General features: G+C 38.4%; 1 protein-coding gene across 1 annotated transcript in view; it reads right to left on the bottom strand.

The window, feature by feature from the left end:
* LRP1B (LDL receptor related protein 1B) overlaps nt 1-21,391 on the bottom strand; it is a 353,740-nt gene that overhangs the window by 48,144 nt on the left and 284,205 nt on the right. The window contains exons 68-74 of the mRNA XM_048484494.1: nt 19,883-20,020; nt 17,998-18,132; nt 14,912-15,031; nt 12,044-12,285; nt 5,950-6,173; nt 3,138-3,244; nt 864-980 (exon numbers count right to left, since the gene is read on the bottom strand). Coding sequence (XP_048340451.1) covers nt 864-980; nt 3,138-3,244; nt 5,950-6,173; nt 12,044-12,285; nt 14,912-15,031; nt 17,998-18,132; nt 19,883-20,020 — 1,083 coding nt within the window. The remainder of the gene's footprint in view (nt 1-863; nt 981-3,137; nt 3,245-5,949; nt 6,174-12,043; nt 12,286-14,911; nt 15,032-17,997; nt 18,133-19,882; nt 20,021-21,391) is intronic.

Genomic DNA, 21,391 nt, shown 5'->3' with positions numbered 1-21,391 from the left:
ATTAGGTTTGCTGCCTGTCAGCCTGTCACAGGGCGGCAAACGGCAAGCCCCAGAAGCCGGTGCGCCGTCCCGGATAACAAAGGTGACCATCTGGTCACCTTAACCTAAATGCAGAGGAGGGAAAGAACTGGCATTCAGAAGAGCACTGCCTCTGAATATAGAGCTGCCATTTAGTCATCATGGCTATTAATGGGTTTATCCTCAGTGGCTTTGTCTAATTTCTTTTTAAAACCAACTAAGTAAGTGGTCGTTACTATCTGTTATGGCAGTGGTTTCCATAACTTGTGTTAAGGTGTAGTTCCTTTTTCCTACTCTACATTTAATTCACATCACCTTGTTCTAGCACAACTAGCACAGTTTCTGTGCTTAATTTTATAAATGATAATGTCATATATTGTCTAACTTTTAGCCTTCCATTTTAGGAAATACACTTCAAACCCCTGACTATTTTGACTGGTCTTTTTACTAGATTTTATGAGATCTTTAGAGATGCAGTGACCAGAACTGTACTACATATGTTCCAAATGTAGCTTCATAAAATTGTATACAGTGTTTTGCTCAAATAAATACACCCTCTAAAATAAAAAAAATCAAATTCTGAAGTTATCTATAAAATAAATATACATGCATAATGTACTTAATGCACCAAACCTAATTTGCTGCAGAATATGAAGTATTTCAGTGCAAAATTCATAGTTTCCTGATTTTGGTTGCTGTGGAGTACATTTCTTGGACTTATATAGCCATGCAATGCAAAATTAGCTTCAAAGCAGAAATCCACATGTTAATGTTGAGAAAACTCCTAATCTTTAGGAACATAGAAATGATGAGCCTACAGTCACTTTCCTAAAAAGTATGCGTACCTTGTTTACTGCTCACACATATGACCAGATCAGAGCCATCAAAAAGAACGCTGCCAATTACAGATAATTCAAAATCAGCCCAGAACAGGCGTTGACTAAAATGATCAACCACAAGACCTGTAAAAATTAAGTTTTTCAAGATATTTATTATGAATAAAATTTTGAAAAAAAAACACATGTGCACTCCTACACAAACAGCCAATGATGTAGTTTTCAGAGGTGCCAGTAAAGTTAATTAATTTGGGCTTTTGCACAACAACATGAACACTTCACTGCATGGATCATTTTTTTATGCTAATCAGTAGTTTCTGATAAATCATAAAATGAACAAAAGGACTTGAACAAACTACCACTAAATTTGTAGGATAAAATTACACACCTAATTACTATTTTCCAGAATGTCCCAGAAAACCAGCATGGACAATAAGAAAATTCCAGATATTGATAGCATCACATTGGGTTGTGACCATAATGGTCACTAGCACTTTAAAGAGTGATATGGTTGCATAAGCATATATAAGAAGGACTGTAGCAGAGAGCTCATCTCATTTGTGTCATGACTCATGATCAAGATACTATAGCATGGTTATTAATTTTGATCCATCAGTTATTGCAGAACTCATATAGCCAAGTTTGAAACACAGTATCAATATTGCTTGCAGTTCTAATAAAGGAACAGGTATTTCCCTGCACCATTTCTTGTTTATTCACTTAATGAAGCAAGCAGGATGAATTCAGTGGGATACAGTGAATTTTCTTCTTACAGTGGCTTGAACATATATATGACACATGAAACTGTTTTAAATTAACTCCATCTAATAGAGTACTCTGAGTAACAGCAGCTTTCCAGTATCTTAGTCAAAAAAGGTTTTTGTGAAATACCAGATCCTAAGCTCTGTAATCTAAACATGCTAGAAATTAACCACAATTCTTTTAAAAATAAGGTATCTTTTACTATATTTCAAAATAAGGCAGTTCATCTTCTCAGAGAGCAAGAATGTCTCTTTATGTTATCCATATATAATATCATGCAATAAACACCATCAAATGTAAATGCTAACCATCAAAATAAAAACAACCTCTTTACAATTTCAGTTCACACATTACTGGCTGACTCGACCTTTATCTTTCTTAGCAGTTTTCATATGCGAAAATTATTTTCCAACCAACTTTTTAGTGACATTTCAGTGTGGTATGTTGATAAATGGGAGGGTGTGGCAACTCTCTAGGGTCCCTTCCATGCATGCAGAAAAATTGTTTGAAAGTGGATTTTGCTGTTCTGCACAGTGAAATCCAGCTGTAAAGTGCATTGAAAGTGGACTGGAAGTGCATTATTCTGAAGGTAAGGAAAGGGCCTAGGTTAGGTGCCAGATTCTTGGCTCTATACTTGTTTCAATTTCCTTTTTGCAACTTCTATCAGCACCCGTACTAGTAAATATGTGGAAATACTTTCTGGTACTTACACAGTACCTCTTTTGAAAAACTGATATTTTAATTTTAAAAATTGAATTAAACATTTGTATTAAAAATATCTAGGCTAAGTACTCAAGTACTGCTAAGTCAAATAACCAGAAAAAGAGAAGTGTTATGTTTCACCAGGCAGTAGGCAATGACCCTACAGTTAAATCCAGCAGCCCATATTTTAGTAAGGAACATTTAAATGATTAATTTGATTATTGGAATCAGGTTAATAGCTGTAGATGGTAAAACATATGAACCATAAAATGATTTAATGTTCTGTTGCTGCTGAAATAATTTGTCATTTTATAAGAGCAAAGGAAAGAAAAAAAATCAAATACTGCAAGTTATATATAGTTACAAACACATTCTTCAGAAAACTCAAAATTGATCAGGGACTTTGTAGGGGCGGGGGAATTGGAAGTCTAACCCTCTGCTGAAATTGATCCATATGAGTAGCTTTATTTATTGGAGAAAAAGAAAAAAAATGAAAAATGTTCTTATACAACATCGGCTAATTTACAGAACGGTATTAAAAACCCAGCATAGTGTCTTCACTAGCTTCACAAACATACCCCAGAATGACTCAAATATTCTTGATTGAGTTGGAATTTAATTGGTTGTAATCTAATTTAATACACCTTAGACCATTTTAAAAAAATTAAGAAAAATAACATTTTCAGATACATGACATATAAACACATACACTTGCAATGCATGAAAAATACCTTATACATGTAAAATCAAACTTAAAAAAAGGAAATCAGAATTCGGAAAACAATTTCACTTTAAAAAAGAAGGAAAAGATTTCTGCACCTGTAGGTCTTTGTAAATTTTTTTGCACTAATATCCTTCTCAAAGTGCCATCCATTGCTGCTTCCTCTATGTGAGAATGATCTCCAATGACTGTCCAGTACATCATGCTGAAAAAATCAAATAATTTACTGATAAGTTGCATGATAACAATTATAGGAGGAAACTGAAGGAAATTTGCAAGCATTTGTTCCACTGAATTAGAACTGCATTCTCTGATCTATCACATCAGCAAAGCTCATGGAAGGGATTCTTGCAGCATCATCCCCAATTGCACCAAAGTTGCTTGGGAAGTGGTCTTGGGGAGGTGGTAGGCAATTGCAAGAGGATTGCAGCCAAAACTGGAAATCAGTATGTCAAGAGAGAATCCATTTTGTTTGTTAAAGGTCTAGTAAAATCCTCTTGTTTTTCTCATGAGCTCAGAGGGTTAAAAAAAAGGCAGGTGTCATTAATTGGAATGAGCAAACTACCTCTTCAAGGCTGCAGTACTTGCTAGGGGGCATGAAATCATCTTTGTTAATTTCAACTGGCTGGGGCTGACAGGACAAGAGAGTGTTTGAAAAGGTTTCATTTTAGAGGGGAGGGGTAAGCCCACTCATCATTCAGAATATTCTGATGGAAGCATGCCCTGATTGGTTAATCATTGATCGCCTCTTGTGGCCAGACTAAACCATGAATTAGTTTAACCAGTGTTAACAGTTCTCAAGTTACTACTATATATATCTAGCCTCAGTAGTAACTTGAGAATGTGCAGAGAGTTGTGGTGAGAACAAAAAGGTTGTCAACTTGTTCTATTTGAAATTTAATAGGAACCAACACTATGTACAAACTTGATGTCCTAGAGCCTATAGCCACTGCCATAGTGTTTCCAGATTTTTCTTCTTCTAATACAGTGTTGGAAGCAGATTTAACAGACAAAGCTTCTCCCCATTTCCTCTCCAACCAATCCCATCAACATCATTGCAACCTCTCCAAGAATTATGAAAGGTGACAGAAGAAAGAGTAGAAAAGGAGGGAATGTGAAGGTGGAAAAGGAGAATATAGAGAACGATGGAACTGGAAAAGGAATGAGGAAGGAGTGTGGATGGACTGAGGACAGGAGGCAGGACACTGAGCAAGTATCAGGAAACACATTGGACGGTGCTTGTGGAAACCATACGGGAGACTTCTGATATTTTAGTGGTGTGTATATACATATTCTATGCATGTAGACAGTGTCAAGATAGGGAAGAATTATTTATCCCATTCTGAAACAGTACAAATAATCACAAAGAGAACAAACTGTAATGACCCAAAGGACCCCCAGAATATTATTTATATATATTTCTGCTTTAAAATCATATTGGCAAAAGCCAGTTGCCAAAAGCACTCCTATGGGTGTAGGTAGCAGCATGTCAAAAGGTCAAAACTACTTTAACAAAAGCTAAGATGCATGGTTACTGGGCAGAACTCAGGCATCATTTGTTTGGTCACCAGAGCTGCTTTGGATTACCACACCTTGCCTTGAGCTTGTTAGAAAACCCAGCACACTTTCAAGTACTGCACTTCCTATCTCTTCTGGAAACCAAGTTAGCAACAAAGGGTTGCTTCTTTGCATGTACCCATGCACATTGTGATGACTGTCCAGAAGGCACTTGCCTCCAATGCTGGGAATCAATCAAGGCTCATTCAAATCTGAGGCCTGGAGGCAGGAGGCTGCTGCACTTTGCCAGGAGAACAGATGCTGGGCTTCCTGATATAATCTAGGAACTATTGACTGCATTGTTTCAAGGTGGCAGAACAATAGAAGAGCATGATTTTTTCGCTTTTGAAACTTTTGTTGAGGAAATTCCAGAGAATTTTGAAAAAGGAAACTTATAACCCGCTAGTTCTTTCGTTTTGCTTTCGCTACCGAACGAGGTAACCAGAGAGGATGGGTTCACCCCAACACATGTGCTGTTCACTAGCCTGTACCTTCCTTAGTCTAGTCAGTTTAAGAGACATGAATTCGTCCCCTTCATTGGAGTTCCTGTGCTTTGGCATGTGGAATCCCTGCCTTCTACTTCTACCCTTCTAAGAATCGTTAGGTAATGTATTACCCCACAGAAAACCCCCCTCCATTTCTATCTCCAATCTATATTTTTAACACCTTTCTATATCTCAGGAACTTGAATGTATGTGCCCTTGTGTCTTACTGGGTGTGTGTATTTTTAAACAAATTTATATAAACATTTAAATTCAATTTGGACTCTTGCTTCTCTGTGGAATATCCATTGCTAGAATTCCTTCCCCGTAGATACAGTCTAAAAGATCCCCTCTCGGCCCCTCTCGCTGCCAACGTGAGCGTTCATTCCCCTTTGCTACTTTTAAAAATCCTTTGTGTGCTGTTACACTTTTTAGCAGCTGGTGGAGAATCCCTTTAATAAAATCCTTACCCCTGTTAAGGCCGTAACAAAACCTACTCAGGTCTACTCAAGAAAATATTATTAAGACTGTGATATAGTCTGCAGTCATGCAAATTTTCTATAGCTAACTATGACATCATTAGAAAAGACAATAATGCTAGAAAATGTTGAAGAGAGTAGGGAAAAGAGGAAGACCTAACAAAAAATATACTGTCTCAGTAAAGGCAACCACACCTTCAGTTTGCATGAGAAAGGCTGTCAATGTTAAGGCATTTTGGTGATCATTGATTCATAGGGTTGCTTTACGTCAGAAGTTATTTGACATCACGTTACAACACACACACCATTGTGGCATATAATAAATAAATCGCTTGAACACAATACATGCAAAAAAAGAATGGGTATGTTAAAATATTTTTATAACAACTTACCCTTTGGGTGGATTTACAGCAATTGCATATGGTTCCCCGGCCATATTTGTAAGGAGCCTTGTGCAGTTTGGTCCATTTATCTGTCCCACATTGATGGAATATCTTAAACTTGTCCAGTGAGTTGTATAATAACTGAACCAGTGCATTCTTGAGTGATCAGTCCAATAAATGTTTCCAGCTATCCAATCCACTGCAATATCTCTGGGCCTTTTGTATTCTGGGCACTAGGAGAAAATACAAACATTTTAAACTCACAATGGTATACAGTTCTTTTGACACCGTTTGTGAACTTTTTCATATAATCTAAAATTTTAAAATGTTCCAAGAAATGTTTAAAATAAAGCATTTGAAACACGATTTTCAAGTGTTAGCAAAAATCATTCTGCTTTGTACTTAAGCATGAAAGGTCTGAGGCTGAATATTAGCATTAAGGCCCTTCCAGACATGCAAGAATAATGCATGTTCAATCCACTGTCACAACTGTTAGAAAGTGGATTTTGCTATTTCGCACATTAAAATCCAGCTGCAAAGTGGATTGAAAGTGGATTGAAAATGTATTATTTTGCATGTGCAGAAGGTGCCTCTGTAGAATTTATCTCATCTGATGCAAATTCCATTTGTCTCCATGAAATAGTTCTAGGGAATCCATGGATTATAAGTAGGCTATGTGCTGGATCTGTAATTCCCATGTCTTATGCATCATTCCTTACCATAGACTTTTGAACCATGCTTGTTCACTTTGTCTTTTCTAATGGTCTATTCCAGATTTTGCTGATGATTGTAAACAAAAGAGTTTTAATCAGCAGTCTGAGGAGCCATTGGGCATCTGACAATGTGAAGAGGAACAGCAGCCAGGTGTAAGCTTTTTAGAAGAGAAAAAGGGACAGCCTAGCAAACTTCTGATGGATAAAGGAAATGCATTGTGAGGGGCCATATGTGAGTGATAAGGCCACAAGACATATAACCTTGCCCTCTGTCTGTCCAGAAAGGGTCTGTGTTTTCTTGTCCTGCATATAGAGAGAGCAGCAGCACCTAGGTATACAGATAAACTAACAATCCTCCATGAACTCTGATAGAAAAGATCTCATATTAGTTGCCCCCTCTTGTTAAGCAAGGTTTGCCCTTGCTAATTCCCCCACTGTAAAAGGGCAGACTCCAGCATTTTAGGTAACAGACTCCTGACTGGTTTTGCCCGCCCGCTCCAAGATTGCACTGGAAGCCTTATATGATGCAATTACAGAAGAGCTAAAGCTTCATTTTTATGTGAACAAACACAACAAAACTACAATATTCTGAATCAATGGTCTCACAAATTCCTAATCCATTTCTCTACAGCTTTACATTGGTGATAAACTGCACTGAAAGTGGACTAATAGGCCACTGGCATAGATCTTACGATGTCCTGCTGTGGACCCTCTGTAGCCTACACTTACATTTTCATTTTCAGAAGTTTAATACCCTGCCAAAGCAGTAGAACATCTTTGGTCAAGGATCAGGGTTTGCATTTTTCCCCTTCTACAATATACAATAGTTATTCCACAGATTGTGAGATTTACTACTTAGTATTATGGCAATAAATTCCAAATGCACTCTAGGCCATATTTGCTGTGATGTAAAACATTAAGAAATTCCAAGGATATAGACATGAAAGAGGCTGAGATTCCATGAAAGAAATCTATGAATACTTAGTAGGTTTAAAAACATTAGTATTCTGAAGAAACTGATGCAAAAATGTGCACAAAGTACCCCAGCATCCTGACAGTTCAGGATACTGGCAATTTCTGGGGCAGATGTGGGAAAGTTTATTTGAAATGCACACAAACTCTAAGGATTTTTGTTTAATAGTCCCTTCCTTTTACATGTTATTGCTTATGCTTTTTTCAATTTTCACAGATTCCTCCATTTTATAAAAGTTGCTTAGGCAAATTTAGAGATTAACTTTTATCTACAAAAATATTAAGGCCTGACTCCTGAGATATACACACCAATGTCACTTTTGAGTAGTTAGATGTGTGACAGTCTTATGCTATTTTTGCTTGTATACATTGGGTTGACAGGCATCTAGATACTTCTCACTGTCCAAGCAGCGGGAAATGGCATGAAATAATAAACAGTAACATCTAAACCAGTCCCCTGTTGTTATTTTTTTACAATAATAACACCTAGGTTTGAAATGTATTTTTACATCCTGTAAAGAATCCAATTCCATAATGACAAAATTAGAAAATACATAAGACTTTAATTGAGATTCATTTCTGAGCTTCCTCCAATGCATAAAAGCTGTTTGGACAGCTTTTAAACCAAAAACATTTTAAGTGCTTTTTAGATTCCTCTTGTTGGATACCGTCACAGAATGGAAACTGCCACAACACATCTTTGTTCAAAGTAGAATGAAAAAGCATAAAGAAATAACCATGTTACAAAAAGCACGAAATACACATGGTACCCCAATAAACAGGGAATCCTAGATCTAGCATTTTATGGTTGCTTTAATTATCTTCTGTTTCAGATGAGTGCACTGATATTCTGAATAAATTCTCTCTTTTTTTATACTGTTCATTTCTCAAATGAACTAATCTGAAGAATTTCACTGTAGTATAGTGGTTTACCATTCAAACCTAAATATATACATGCAGGACTGCTTTTCACTGGCACCAATGGAAACTTGCTTCAGAAACAGAACTTTTTCTTAGTGTCAACTATGCTGATTCAATACACAAAACAATCACGGGCCAATTAATAACCATGCCAGTCTTATCATCAGTTTGGACTATTGCAAGCAGCAGGATTAGCTTGTTCAGTGGAACTTACAAAATCCATAACAGCCAAAAATAGCAGTTCCTGTACTGCTAGGTACAAATCCTATCTCAATAAAGTTAGGTCCACATCTGCAGATAGTTATATGGGTTGCAGAAAACCCTTAGAAAATGGATGGGGGCATTAAATTCCCTCCACAACTAAAGCATAGTCATATGTTGCTGTGGAACATATGCCATTAAAAAGCAATAAAATAATAAATCACTTTAAAAAACTGCACCCACAAATTGCTGTATATTGTGCTATAGCACTCAATCAAAAAACAGACCAGTGAAGGGACGTGGGTGGGAACCAACATTTGATTCCAAAAGCCATTGAAACAAGAGTCATCCATTCTAAGGATCCTAGTCTCAATTCAAATCAGTTAAACTTCAGTAGATTCAAATTCTTACAGAAAGTAACAGTTTTTTGAATGGGATTACTAAAGATCTGTGGATGATGTTTCCTGATGGTTCATAGCCACAGTATACCTCTTATGCTCAAGTGGTAACTAGAGAAGATGTTGAGTCGTCTAAGGTGGCTATCTAACGAGAGGGAATCAGGACTGAGTTTTGCAGCTGGCTGGCAGAAGGTGGACTCCAAATGGATGCTGCTCAGTGTTTCGGGAGTGATACTTTTTTACAGACCAATGGCCCCATCCAAAGGGGGAGGGGACTGAATCTGCTCATGGGAGCAGTGCACAGCTGTGCCAGTGAATTTTCCTTGGGGGAGAGGCAAATCCGCCAGCATGCAGCTGCCGCAGCCCTCCCCAGTGCAGGGATGCAGGGTCCATTGCCACGTCAGCATCTCAGTGTCCCTGCTGCTGGTACAGAAGGGCCAGGCTGGGAGTATGGCTGGGGGAGGAGCTGATATTAGTTGGCTTCCTCCTGGCCATTTGTCACTTTATGCCAGGAGCCAGGGCCTCAAATATTAAGTCACCAAAAAAGTAGCATGTCTGTTGAGCCCATAGGGTGGCTTTTTGCTTTCCAAGTCTCTATGGGAGTGGCAGGGTGGCATGGCCGCAGCAATGCAGCCAGCCGCTTGGCATCTTGGAAAGGGGTATAAGACTGTGTGTCTGGATACCTGTTGATCTAATATAGATCTGTATTTATTTAATGAAAAAGGCAAATTAGAAGATAATATTGGGTATCATACAACAATGGCTATAACTTAACAGAAGACAGAATCATCTCAAAATTGGTTTCAGCTGGAATATAAATGTTCGGTTTACAGTTGGCTTACAAATCCAGTTTGAATCAGAGGTGGGATCCAGCAGGTTCTCACCAGTTCCCGAGAGTGGGTTACTAATTATTTGTGTGTGCCGAGAAGGGGTTACTAATGGAGTCCACGGCTTCCTGGCTCCGTCGGGATGCCCTCGCCTCCCCCTCTCTTCTTCTTTCTTGTAGCCCGGAGCTTGCCGGCTAGTAAGAGGAGGGACCCTTTAACTACTGTTGGGTCCAGGGGACTCTTTACTTGCTTGGTAGGCTATTTATTTTGGCACTCTGTTCATTTTATGATAAATTGTGATTTACCATGATGCTTGGCCACTTAAAAGCTCTGTATTCCTGTATGTGAGAATGTTACATGCCTAATCTGTGTCTCTAATCCTGGATTAATTAATGTAGAAATATTTTGCCAGAATATACAGTATGGATTATGCAAATTCTAGTTCACACAATGGATAATGTTCTGGTTTATTTATTTTACTTTAGAACAGAAGAAGAAGAAGAGTTTGGATTTATATCCCCCCTTTCTCTCCTGCAGGAGACTCAAAGGGAGCTTATAATCCTCCTTGCCCTTCCCCTCTCACAACAAACACCCTGTGATGTGGGTGGGGCTGAAAGCTGTGACTATTGCCCAAGGTCACCCAGGAATGAAAGGGGTGTTAATGACTGATTTTAGGTATTTATGGGGCTCAAAAGGATTACAAAGCATCTTTGTATAAGTGAAAGGCTAAAGGTTCTAACTACTAATGCTAACACTCAATTTTTTAAAAAGTCATGACCTGTATGTATCCTGGCAGTATGCCTTGATATCTAGCTCTTGAACAATACCCTGCCTCATGCAGTAGGAATGGTCCATCAGGATCCATGTTTTTTGATGTAATTGTGTGTCTTAATCACTAAGAGTGCAAATTATTTTGAAGTATTGAATGTATTAGCCAGCTTCAGAATATAGTTAACAAAACAGAGTGAGGTGATGCAGTGAAGATCTTCACTAAACTGTAGTGACCACTCATGATTTCTGACAGTTGGCATAAGAGTCACTGTACTGTTGTTCCTATGTGGCTGGTTAGCGAAGGTAGAAAAAGGGATAATTCTCCCTGTTGGGCTGCTTTAAAAACATGTTTTAGAAATATGGCAAAGTTCCTTGTTTAAGGAAAGTATCCTTCTTTTGATTTCTAGAAACAAAATTAAGTATTTGAAAGTATTAAGTATTTGACAGGCAGTCAATTAGAGGAGAAGTAGTTGTTTCTGTTGGCAGTAGATGATAGGACTTGCTATAATTAGTTTAAATTATGGACAGAAAGATACCAGCTGGAAATTAGGAACTTTTTTTACAGTAAGAGTTTTTTACAGTAACTGAGAAATTATTAATGCCCCACCCCCGGAATGCCCGGCCACACCCCTGTTGTGCCCCGCCCAGCCCCATTGGCACTACGCCACTGTTTGAATCCCACCACCATGGGAACCTGTTACTAAAATTTTTGGATCCCACCACTGGTTTGAACACTTTGGATTTATTCTTTAAGAAATGCTAACAGGAATGGATACTAATTTGGTAATAAAGTCATAAAAGTGTACTTGAAAATTGGTATGCAGCAACAAGTCTTTCATATTTGTAAATATAAATATAGATAAGCAAAATATATGCATATACATGTAAACAGATGAAATAAGAATAATACATTTTATATGCATGCTACTGAATATTTTAACATTGTGTAAGTTAATTTAGAATTCTATTTTGTATAGACCATTCCTAGAATCTAGGAGATTCATCAGAACATTTTTGCATTCGACATTTAATTGGACCCTCAGAGAACTTACAGGTTCTACTGAACCAATCAGGATGAAATGGGAACTACATCCACTAAAGCAATTTCAGATTGACACTGATTACATTTGCTTTGTTCAAACCTTGCTGAATTATAACAAGCAGCTCCACTGATACCATTATCAGACTGCAGTAATCTAAATTACAAATGATTAACCAACACAAAAGGTTGAATTAAATATTGATTGTCTATGTTAAAATTGTTAAAAATAATAGCAAAGCTAAACAAAAATATACTTACTATCACACCACTATTGCTTTGTCTTCTTTCTCCTTGATGAAACTTTTTATAGAAAATTCCTCCGGGATTAAACTGAGTACTCCAAATAATCATTTCTCCTTGATAGTATAAATCCATTCCAGTTATTCTTGAATTATGTTCAATGTGTGTAATCTGTTGATGAACATCACTGTAGTTGAATGGATATATAAAACCCAGGATATCAGTGTCATTAGCAATGTAGAGAACTTGATCTTCAGAGCCTGGAGATTATTGTAATGAAATACAAAAATAAAGTAAATTTCAGCCACTTAGAATCAATTTTTTAATGAATGTTAAATGTTCATATTTATTTGAAGAATTTATTTTTATAAATTGATGTCACACTTGCCTTACCCACCTCCACACAAATTAATGTTGTGCGACTGTCTCAAGAAAATACCAGAGTTGAGTATAATATGAAAAAAAAATTCTGTAAATTAATAGTCTGTCTCTAAGTAAATTTCAATTTAGTACTAATGTGGTCTAACACACAAGTGTCCAGTGTGTCAATGAATAAGGAATATGTTACATTTTGACTACCCACGTTATGAAATCTCATCACTTGCAAGTCTGTCAATGCAATAATAAAGTTTTAATGTATCTTTTCTTTTAAAAATGCCCATTCTTTGCAGCATTACCAATTTATCAGAATTAGGTATGAATATAACATTTAGTTAATGTATAACATCCACAATTTACTACAAAAGCAGTGTCGTCTTGATCTCACTAGACATTATAAAAATTCTATCAGGTTTTAGCAAGGGATTTTGAACATTAGCTCGTGATCTATGACAGTTGCATTGACATTTCAGTAACGTATACTAATTCTCAGCAATATAATAATTTATCTTTAATTGTGTGGATTAGATACAGTCAAAGAACCATGAAGGAAGGAATAGAGCAGTTAATGCTTTTCTGGAAATGCTTGTGCTAGAGATCAAGAAATACTGTAATATGTATGTTCAGTAACAGTAATTATGTTTCCATTTTCTCAAGAGGTTGCACAACATCTTGTGCAAGCAAAAGAACATCTTGATTCAGCTTCATTTTTTTTTCATACAGTGTTGTAGTATGAGATACAAAACAGTCTTCCCTTGTGTAACTTTGGGGAAGATGTAAAACAGTCTTGCAAGTGTAACTTTGGACCCCACAGACCTATTCTAGATTTTTTGAAAAACATATCAAATGGACAAATAAGAAATGTAAATTGTAAACCAGGACTTATTTATAATTCACAGTATTTTACATAGTTTCTGTTATCTTAATTTACTAGTTCCTTGAGCAGAAATTAGGAGGACAGCCACCAAAATTAAATTAGAGTTCCTTTTCAGATGAAACATCTAAACTGTTTCTAGGAAAGAGCTTTATTAAGATACCATATTCTTAAATTCTCACTAGATGGTAACATAAAGAAAAGTGAAAATCTGAGTAAGTTGCTTAGGGACCAGACTACAAAATCTTCCTCAGGTACAAAGGAAGCGGATCAGATGGAGATATGGAATGTATACATAGAAGAAGAAGAAGGAGGAGGAGGAGGAGGAGGAGGAGGAGGAGGAGGAGGAGTTTGGATTTATATCCCCCTTTCTCTCCTGTAGGAGACCCAAAGGGGCTTACAGTCTCCTTGCCCTTCCATCCTCACAACAAACACCCTGTGAGGTAGATGGGGCTGAGAGAGCTCCAAGAAGCTGTGACTAGCCCAAGGTCACCCAGCTGGCGTGTGTGGGAGTGTACAGGCTAATCTGAATTCCCCAGATAAGCCTCCACAGTTCAGGTGGCAGAGCTGGGAATCAAACCCGGTTCCTCCAGATTAGATACACGAGCTCTTAACCTCCTACACCACTGCTGCTCCTAGATCTTCCATTCTCTGGAATTCCCTGGTACACTACTTCTAGGAGAGGTGTCACCAAATTTTTAACCCCCACTGTTTCAAATAGAGTTTTTACAAGGAGTAAAATTCCTTTTTCTGAAATTCTCTGTTCTAGTTATGGCCATTGATTCCTCATTCACTTTAAGAAGAGGAACTCTTTCATTTCTCTCTATATTTTTCTGATATAGCACATGGTGCTGCTTTATGCACCCTTTGTAAATTCAGGTGTTCCAGAGTTATTTTTTTGATCCTACACACAACAGGGTGGTACACATGCAAGAAGCTAGGAAGTTTCGGGAAGACACGGCCTGATTAGGTGCATCTGCAGAATAAAATTGTGAAATTTTGCAAAACAACCCTTTTTGCCCCTCCTCTGTTTGAATGTCTGTTTGATTGGAACAGAATTAATTTAAAACAGATTCCAAAATCTTTAAAAGAAGAAATGAAATGGATTCCATTTTAGGGAGAAACTGAGTAAAGAGTAATTTAGATAATTTCTCTTAATGATGCTACTTTAAACCGACCTTCTTTTACATTTATTCCATTTTTGTTACTTTGGGCTGAATTTCCACATATTTATGCACATTTTAGTATGTTTTTCCTTTTATTGAAGATAAATAGCATACATGGTATAAAGTTGCATTAAATGATGTACAAGGAACAAAGGGAGAACACCAGCAATAAAAATGTGTATGTAAAGCACCATTAAGTCACAGATGACATATGGCAACCCCATAGGGTTTTAAAGCCAAGGAGCAATAAAAACAGAAAAAGCTCAGTAGAAACATACAAAGAAAATAGGGGGCATATTCAAGCATTCCTGGCTTTAATGTGCTGTGTATTGGAGTACAGAGAACACATAAAAGGATCTGAACTGAATATCCAGTGAATTTTGCTGTGCATGAACATTATGCTTTCATGTGGGGTGGGATCAGGCCCAGTATGTCCAATGATAGCAGTAATTATTTTTCTGGGCTTACCTTTTGCAATGCAGCTATTATTCCTTTCTTTATAGTTTTTTTCACATGTACATTTGTATGATCCTTTTATATTGGTACAGAGTTGGGAGCAGATACCAAATATCACACATTCATTGATATCTAGAAAACAAAATAAAACAGCTCAATTCACTTAACTATTTAAAACATCTCAGCTATTGGACATCTTCATTCTTGCATCCTCTAAGCCAGCCTGAACTAGAAAGCATTCAGCAGAAATCTTTGTAGACAGAAGGGATTCCTGTCCTTGGAGCCTAACTTTCCCACCTCCCCCTCTAACTGCAGCCCACAGATATCACTCATGGAAACCCAACCCAAATTTTATAATTTCAAAAATGCTCAGGTGGGGCTTTAACATATTTCTCTGCGAAGCTAATTTACTAATTAAGGGAAAGCACTTTTTTTTAAAAAAAAAACCCCTCCTAGCCCCTACAAAGGCTTTCACCAGCCAAGATAGCTGAGATCCAGTCTGCAAATATTTCATTCACGACACCATGGAAATTCTTCATATAAACATGGACAAGGTTTGACAAAAAGGGGGAAATGGTTATAAATAATCCACCCTCAAAAGTTCCTAAAATTACTCACGCCGAAATTGAGTGAATTTAATGTAGGGAATGCATGATCTTCTGTCTAGTTATTTCTCACTCCACCCACTTTCCACTTTCCCTTCATCTACTTTAAATATTTTATAAAACAGCTGAATCCATAATTTTTATATGAGATGAGCCATTTATAATACAACATACTTAAATCCAAAGATAGGTTGCTTTAAAATGTTAAACATAACTATAGACACCAAAGAACTTCAGCCATTATCTATATGATATAAGAAGGCTCACAGTTAAGACAGATCTAGCAAATGTTCTCCAGCAATAGAAATGCAACAACAATAGATCTTACTGAAGCTGGAAATCTTAGCATCATTACAGTTAGCTTTAATTTTCAGGTAGCATGAGATTCTCCCAAAATTGTTCTGTTTTGAGGAGGGCTGTGCTGGTGCTGGCATCCTTGAAAAAGTTGGATTTGAACCATCTGCAGTAAAACTATCAGCTGTCACATCCAGATTTCTGTCCTTTCACCCTGGAATATTTGCTTCTGTCTGCTACTGCATCCCTCGTACCTTCAGCCCTATTAAGCTGTAGCCAGTTCCAACAGCGAGGCTAACAAGGTTCATCAAGTAGTGGCAATGTGTAAAGTAATAAAACCTACTTCCAGCCCATTCCAGATGGTGGTGGGATGGGCTGTGGGATTGGAACTGGGTTGCGCCAACACGTTTGCCCCCTTTGCTGGCAAAAAGCCCCTCCCCCTGATGGAGCGGATGAAAGTGCTGGCAGTCCGGTACTCCTTAGCTTCACAATGGTGAAAACCAGAAGTGGGTGCTGCCATGGAGCAATGCTGATGTCTGACTGGACAATGGCCCAGGAAAGGAAGTGAACTGGAGCATTCCCGACAGAGGAGCCAACTTCAGTTAGCTTCGTACTGGGCTTTAGAGCTGAAAACTCTGTGGCCAGGGTTTCAGATTTATGCTACCCAAAAGGGCTATGAAGGCTGGTTTTTTTTTCTTTTAGCTGCCTCTCTGTGCTGCCTGGAAGCCCTCTGGACGTGATGTGGCAGCAGCAGCAGCATCCATGGCTGCCTCGGGCAGTAGAGTATCTGCCCAGGGACATGGGTTAACCTATGTCTCCGAGCACACACCATCTGGTCACTTGGGGAGCACAATATCTGCATATTTGCATATTTTGCATATCTAGTAAAGCCTCATGGGTAAGTTGTTGAAATGCTCACCATAACTTGAAAAGATAGTCCAAAGCAGGACTGGGCCTGCTAAAAGAAAGGGGGCGGGGTCACATCCCTGATCTCCATGCAGACCAGGGGGTGGGGCTGTGAGAAGAGTTTGCCTTGAAATCCCTGGATTAGTTGGCTTCCACTGGCATTCCAGCCTGGGAACACTGGCCGCCACTTTTACCGCACAATAGTGCAGTGTAAGCTATTATTGGCAATGGGGCGATTCAGTCGGGGGAGGAATTTTGAGTTTCCCTTTCTTCTGCCCTTCTTGAAGCCCCTTTGGAGGTGGTGTGGGGTCTCCTCCAACCACCACGGTGCTCTCCCCTCCCAACTGAATTGTTATGTAAGGAACACAAGACCAACAGATGCAAGGGACACATGTGAAGATTCAGTGTGCACTCTTAATGTAGGCAATATAGTCATGGAACTCTATGATTTACAAACTGAGCCTATAACTTAAAATCACTGTGACAATGAAAGAAATGTGTTGCAGTCCAATATAAAACAGTCTCTATAAACCCACATTCCCCAACACTTCTGAACCTGCAGACACTTTTCAAATACTGACACATGGGTTCAACAACAAAATGACTCCACAGGAAGTAGAGACAACCATATGTCAGGTAACGAGTTTATACATAACTCTCAAAGTACATCTTCAACATTTAAGGTACAAGCTATGTTTAACAAATGCTTTTAATCAACACAGCCAATCAGCAGCCCTGCTGGGCACAAGCTCCACCTGGTTTTGCCCATTTTCTAAAAACAGTGGATGGGCACCAGGAAAGCAGTTGTTGGGCATCATGAACCCCAATGCACAACATTGGGGACCCCTGCTATAAACAAACAAAAAGGTTTTACTTTATTAAAAGCTGCTAAACCTATGTCAAATTGCAGTAAAATATTATGTTCATGCTCTATGGTATTGATTTTTAAAAATATGCATAGGTAAAACAGGACATAACGCAGCTAATCATGTTCCATAACAACATAATCATGTTCCTAAGGATTTGCAGCTCTTCCTTGTAAAATTGGATGGCTACCTTACTAGTACAAATAAGTTTTTAGTTCATCTCACTTCTCCCAAAGCAAAGTGATGTCCCATAACCACTTAGTTGTTAGTAAAGTTTTTACATTACAAACCTAAGAACACTGTCCTGTGAGTAAACCCGACAGAATAGACCTCAGTAGAAATCTGTGGACCAGTTTATGATTGTTTCTTAATCATTTTATGGACCATTTTAGATACAAAGATTTCAGTGCTGTTGCAAATAAAATACCTTCACATTGCCAGTTTCTCCTGTTCCTTTGAAAACCAGGCTTACACTGACAAAATAAAGATGTTTGGGTTTTGTTGCAATATGCGTCATCTCCACAAGGATTCACATTATTTTCACAGCTATATTCAGTAAGGCCTGAAAGGAAATGAACAGATACATCAAATTGAATAATACGAGTTCCTTTTAAAATATATAATGGTGACCTACAGGGTTTCCAAGGCAAGAGTTGTTTGGAGGTTGTTTGCCATTGCCTGCCTCTGCATAAGCTGGGTTCTGAGAAAACTGTGACTAACCCAAGTTCACCCAGCAGGCTTCATGTGGAGGAGTGGAGAATTGAACCTGGTTCTCATGTAGAAGAATGGAGAATTAATCCTGGTTCTCATGTGGAGAAGTGGGGAATCAAACTAGGTTCTTAACCTGCACACCACACTGATTCTTCCCTTCTCTTAGTAAAAGGATTTAGCTTCAATGTTTGTTTTTAAATTATTTAGCTCTGCTCGTTATGTCTTTCAAAGAAGCCTATAAATGTGTACACAACGGTAATGTTGTGAACCTTCTTCACAGACACATGAATTTCTCTCTCTGAGTTTTTCATACCAGCAGCACACAAGTCCTTCCAATTTACTCTTTAACTCAGCCATTTTTTTAAATGAGGGGGTTAAAATAAGACTTGTTCACAGTTAAATGCAGAAAAAACAGCATAAATGTAACCACTCTCTTTCCAAATCCCATAGCTTTAAAAGCTGGGCAGTGTTGAAAGCTTGGAAATTGGGTACAACTGATGAGAAGGAAGCACTGAGAAGCAAAGGTAATTGTACTATATATATTGTACAGTATGTGTACTGAATCTCAGAAATCAAAACACTTCTGTTGCGGCTATTATGCCTACCTCCTACTGCAAACCTAACTCCAATACACCAGCTGAAACATAATTACTGCTTTACCTGAAGCAGTTAACAGAACTTTAAAGAGACAGAAATTTTTGAAAAGAGTCCACCAATGGAAGCTACTGCATAGGCAGCGGGTCAGTCCTCATGGTCCTGTAACCCTATAAAATGTGTCAGCAATAGCAAAATGGTGGAACAAGCACAAAAACTTGCCTCTACTGCAAGTTTTTCAAATTTTGAATGGATTGATTTGGTTTGGATGAATCCACAGAACGTCCAGTAGGAATTCATTTTTCAGTTGAATCCATTCAATTTGTCAAGGTTTCTAAGCCCAAATATCATTCTGAAGATTAAGAAAAAGACAAAATGTACCAGAAACCTTCTTGAAATTTGAAATAATTACTTCTTCAAAGAAGGAACTTCAACTGGGGTGGTCTTTCATTCTAGCATTCCTGGAGCATTCCTGAAGCATGTTGTCTACCATTCCTGGAGCATGTTGCTGAACATGGCATCTACGATCTAGGATCCTAGCATGGTAGACTCTAGAAGTTATATCTTCGATCTTTTTCCTCCATATGTTATTAAACTGTAAAAGGAATGGCAATGGCCGGGGATTTTTAAGAAGGGCGGGGTGGTGGTGTTTAAAGCTGATAAATTTCAGGATGGGCCTGAATTCCAGAGGTGTCTGATAATGGCACCTCTCCTTGGCAATGACAATGTACTTGCTGCAGTGGCAGCATCAAAAAGGAAAGGAAAGGAAACCTCTGGCTGCATAAATGGTTCAGCCTCAGAAATGCATGTTCCATTGGTCGATGGCATTCGTCCAAATCACTACAGATTTATGAACTACACTACACGAGTTTCAAATATGCTTTTCCAAGTCTGTGTTAATTTAAAAGCTAGAGAAACACACATTATGGGTGGAAAAAGGAAGACATGTTATATTTTTTCTTTCTTTCATGGGAATAAAAAACTGGCAGCATCTTAATCAAACATACTTGTTTTGCAGCCTTGCTCATCCGAACCATCTCCACAGTCATCAAACTGATCACACTCTAGTTCCACAGCTACACATTTCTTATTGCTACAAGCAAACTCATTCTTCTTACAAGGTCTTGTCTTATAGGTTGTCTTGTCTGCAAAAGTTATAAACAATGAATCATCCCAAAATATCTCTGAACACTTTTAATGAATGGAACAAGAAATTATAGTGAGATGTTGAAGATATAGTCCCGCGTTCTGCGTTCAGAAGGTCACCAAGGGTTCCTTACTTCTCCTATTGAGTCATGCAATATGCAAGGACCAAGACATGCTCACCAGAGGGACAGAGGAAGAAACTCCATGAGCACTATGGTGTCTTAGTTGTTATTTCTTTCAAGAGGTAGAGAGCTAGGAAGGCAGATATCCAGCAAGCTAGATGGGTACTTGGATCAGAGAATGGTACTCAATTGGTACTGATTTATATGAGAGGCCCACAAACTATATGGTCTGTATGGTCCTGACTCCTGCCAGTACTTTATCAACACCGTTGCACAAGTATATGTACAAGTCCTCTAAAGAAGGTGTTCTTCATCTAGGGAATATGGATGAGATTAGAAACAGCATCAGAATATAACAGTTTAGTTTGGCTTGGATTGCTTGCTCCAGCAAGTTGTCAATCTTGTCTCTGTCTACACACCTGCAATCCAGATCCTCTCTCCTGGCACCAGGTCTGCAATCTAATTATCTAACTAATGGTTGTTGTTCTCTTATGACATGGTGGTCCAGGAAATTAGGCCTAAAAATTGTATTTGATAGTAAATATATATAATGGATCTATATAATCAATGTGATCAAAGATTCAAGATGGTTTTCTCTCTAGGCCAAGTGCTTAGCAGTTAGATCAGTGGTGGCTAACCTATGGCACGGGTGCCTGAGGTGGCACTCAGAGCCCTTTCTGTGGGCACGTGCAAATAGAGTCCCCCCCCCCACATCTAGGCTGGCCTGTGTTGCTGGGCTCGAATATTAGCATTAAACCTAAGACCTAGTTTTGGGGAAACAGTGTAGGTAACCCTGTTAAGCGCTGTTAAGCCCCACTGATTTTCATGCGAAGAACTACAGTGCAATCCTTTACCTGGGAGTAAGCTCAGTTGCTGGCAATTGGGCTTGCTTCTGAGTAAACCCTCCTAGGGTCGTGATTTACCCGTTAGAAGAGTTGCATAGTTGTTTCAAAGCAAAGCCACCGACTACCACGAAGCTTACTCCTGAGAAATGAATGCCTCGGAGCCAACCGTTTTTTCTAAACTAAAACCTCAGTATTCAGGTTAAATTGCCGTGTTGGCACTTTGCGATAAATAAGTGGGTTTTGAGTTGCAATTTGGGCTCTCGGTCTCGAAAAGGTTCGCCATCACTGAGTTAGATGCTGGTGAAAGCTCATCACTAAAGAATGTGTGGTACAGCATGGCAAATGGTACAGAGGTCAGAAGTCAAAGGAGACATAAAACTTGTAGGAACAGTGAAATTGTATT

This window comes from Sphaerodactylus townsendi, linkage group LG02 (genome assembly GCF_021028975.2).
Source record: "Sphaerodactylus townsendi isolate TG3544 linkage group LG02, MPM_Stown_v2.3, whole genome shotgun sequence".
Lineage (NCBI taxonomy): Eukaryota > Metazoa > Chordata > Lepidosauria > Squamata > Sphaerodactylidae > Sphaerodactylus > Sphaerodactylus townsendi.
Note: the sequence above shows the minus strand (reverse complement) of the source record. Positions and strands in the feature narration are given on the sequence as shown.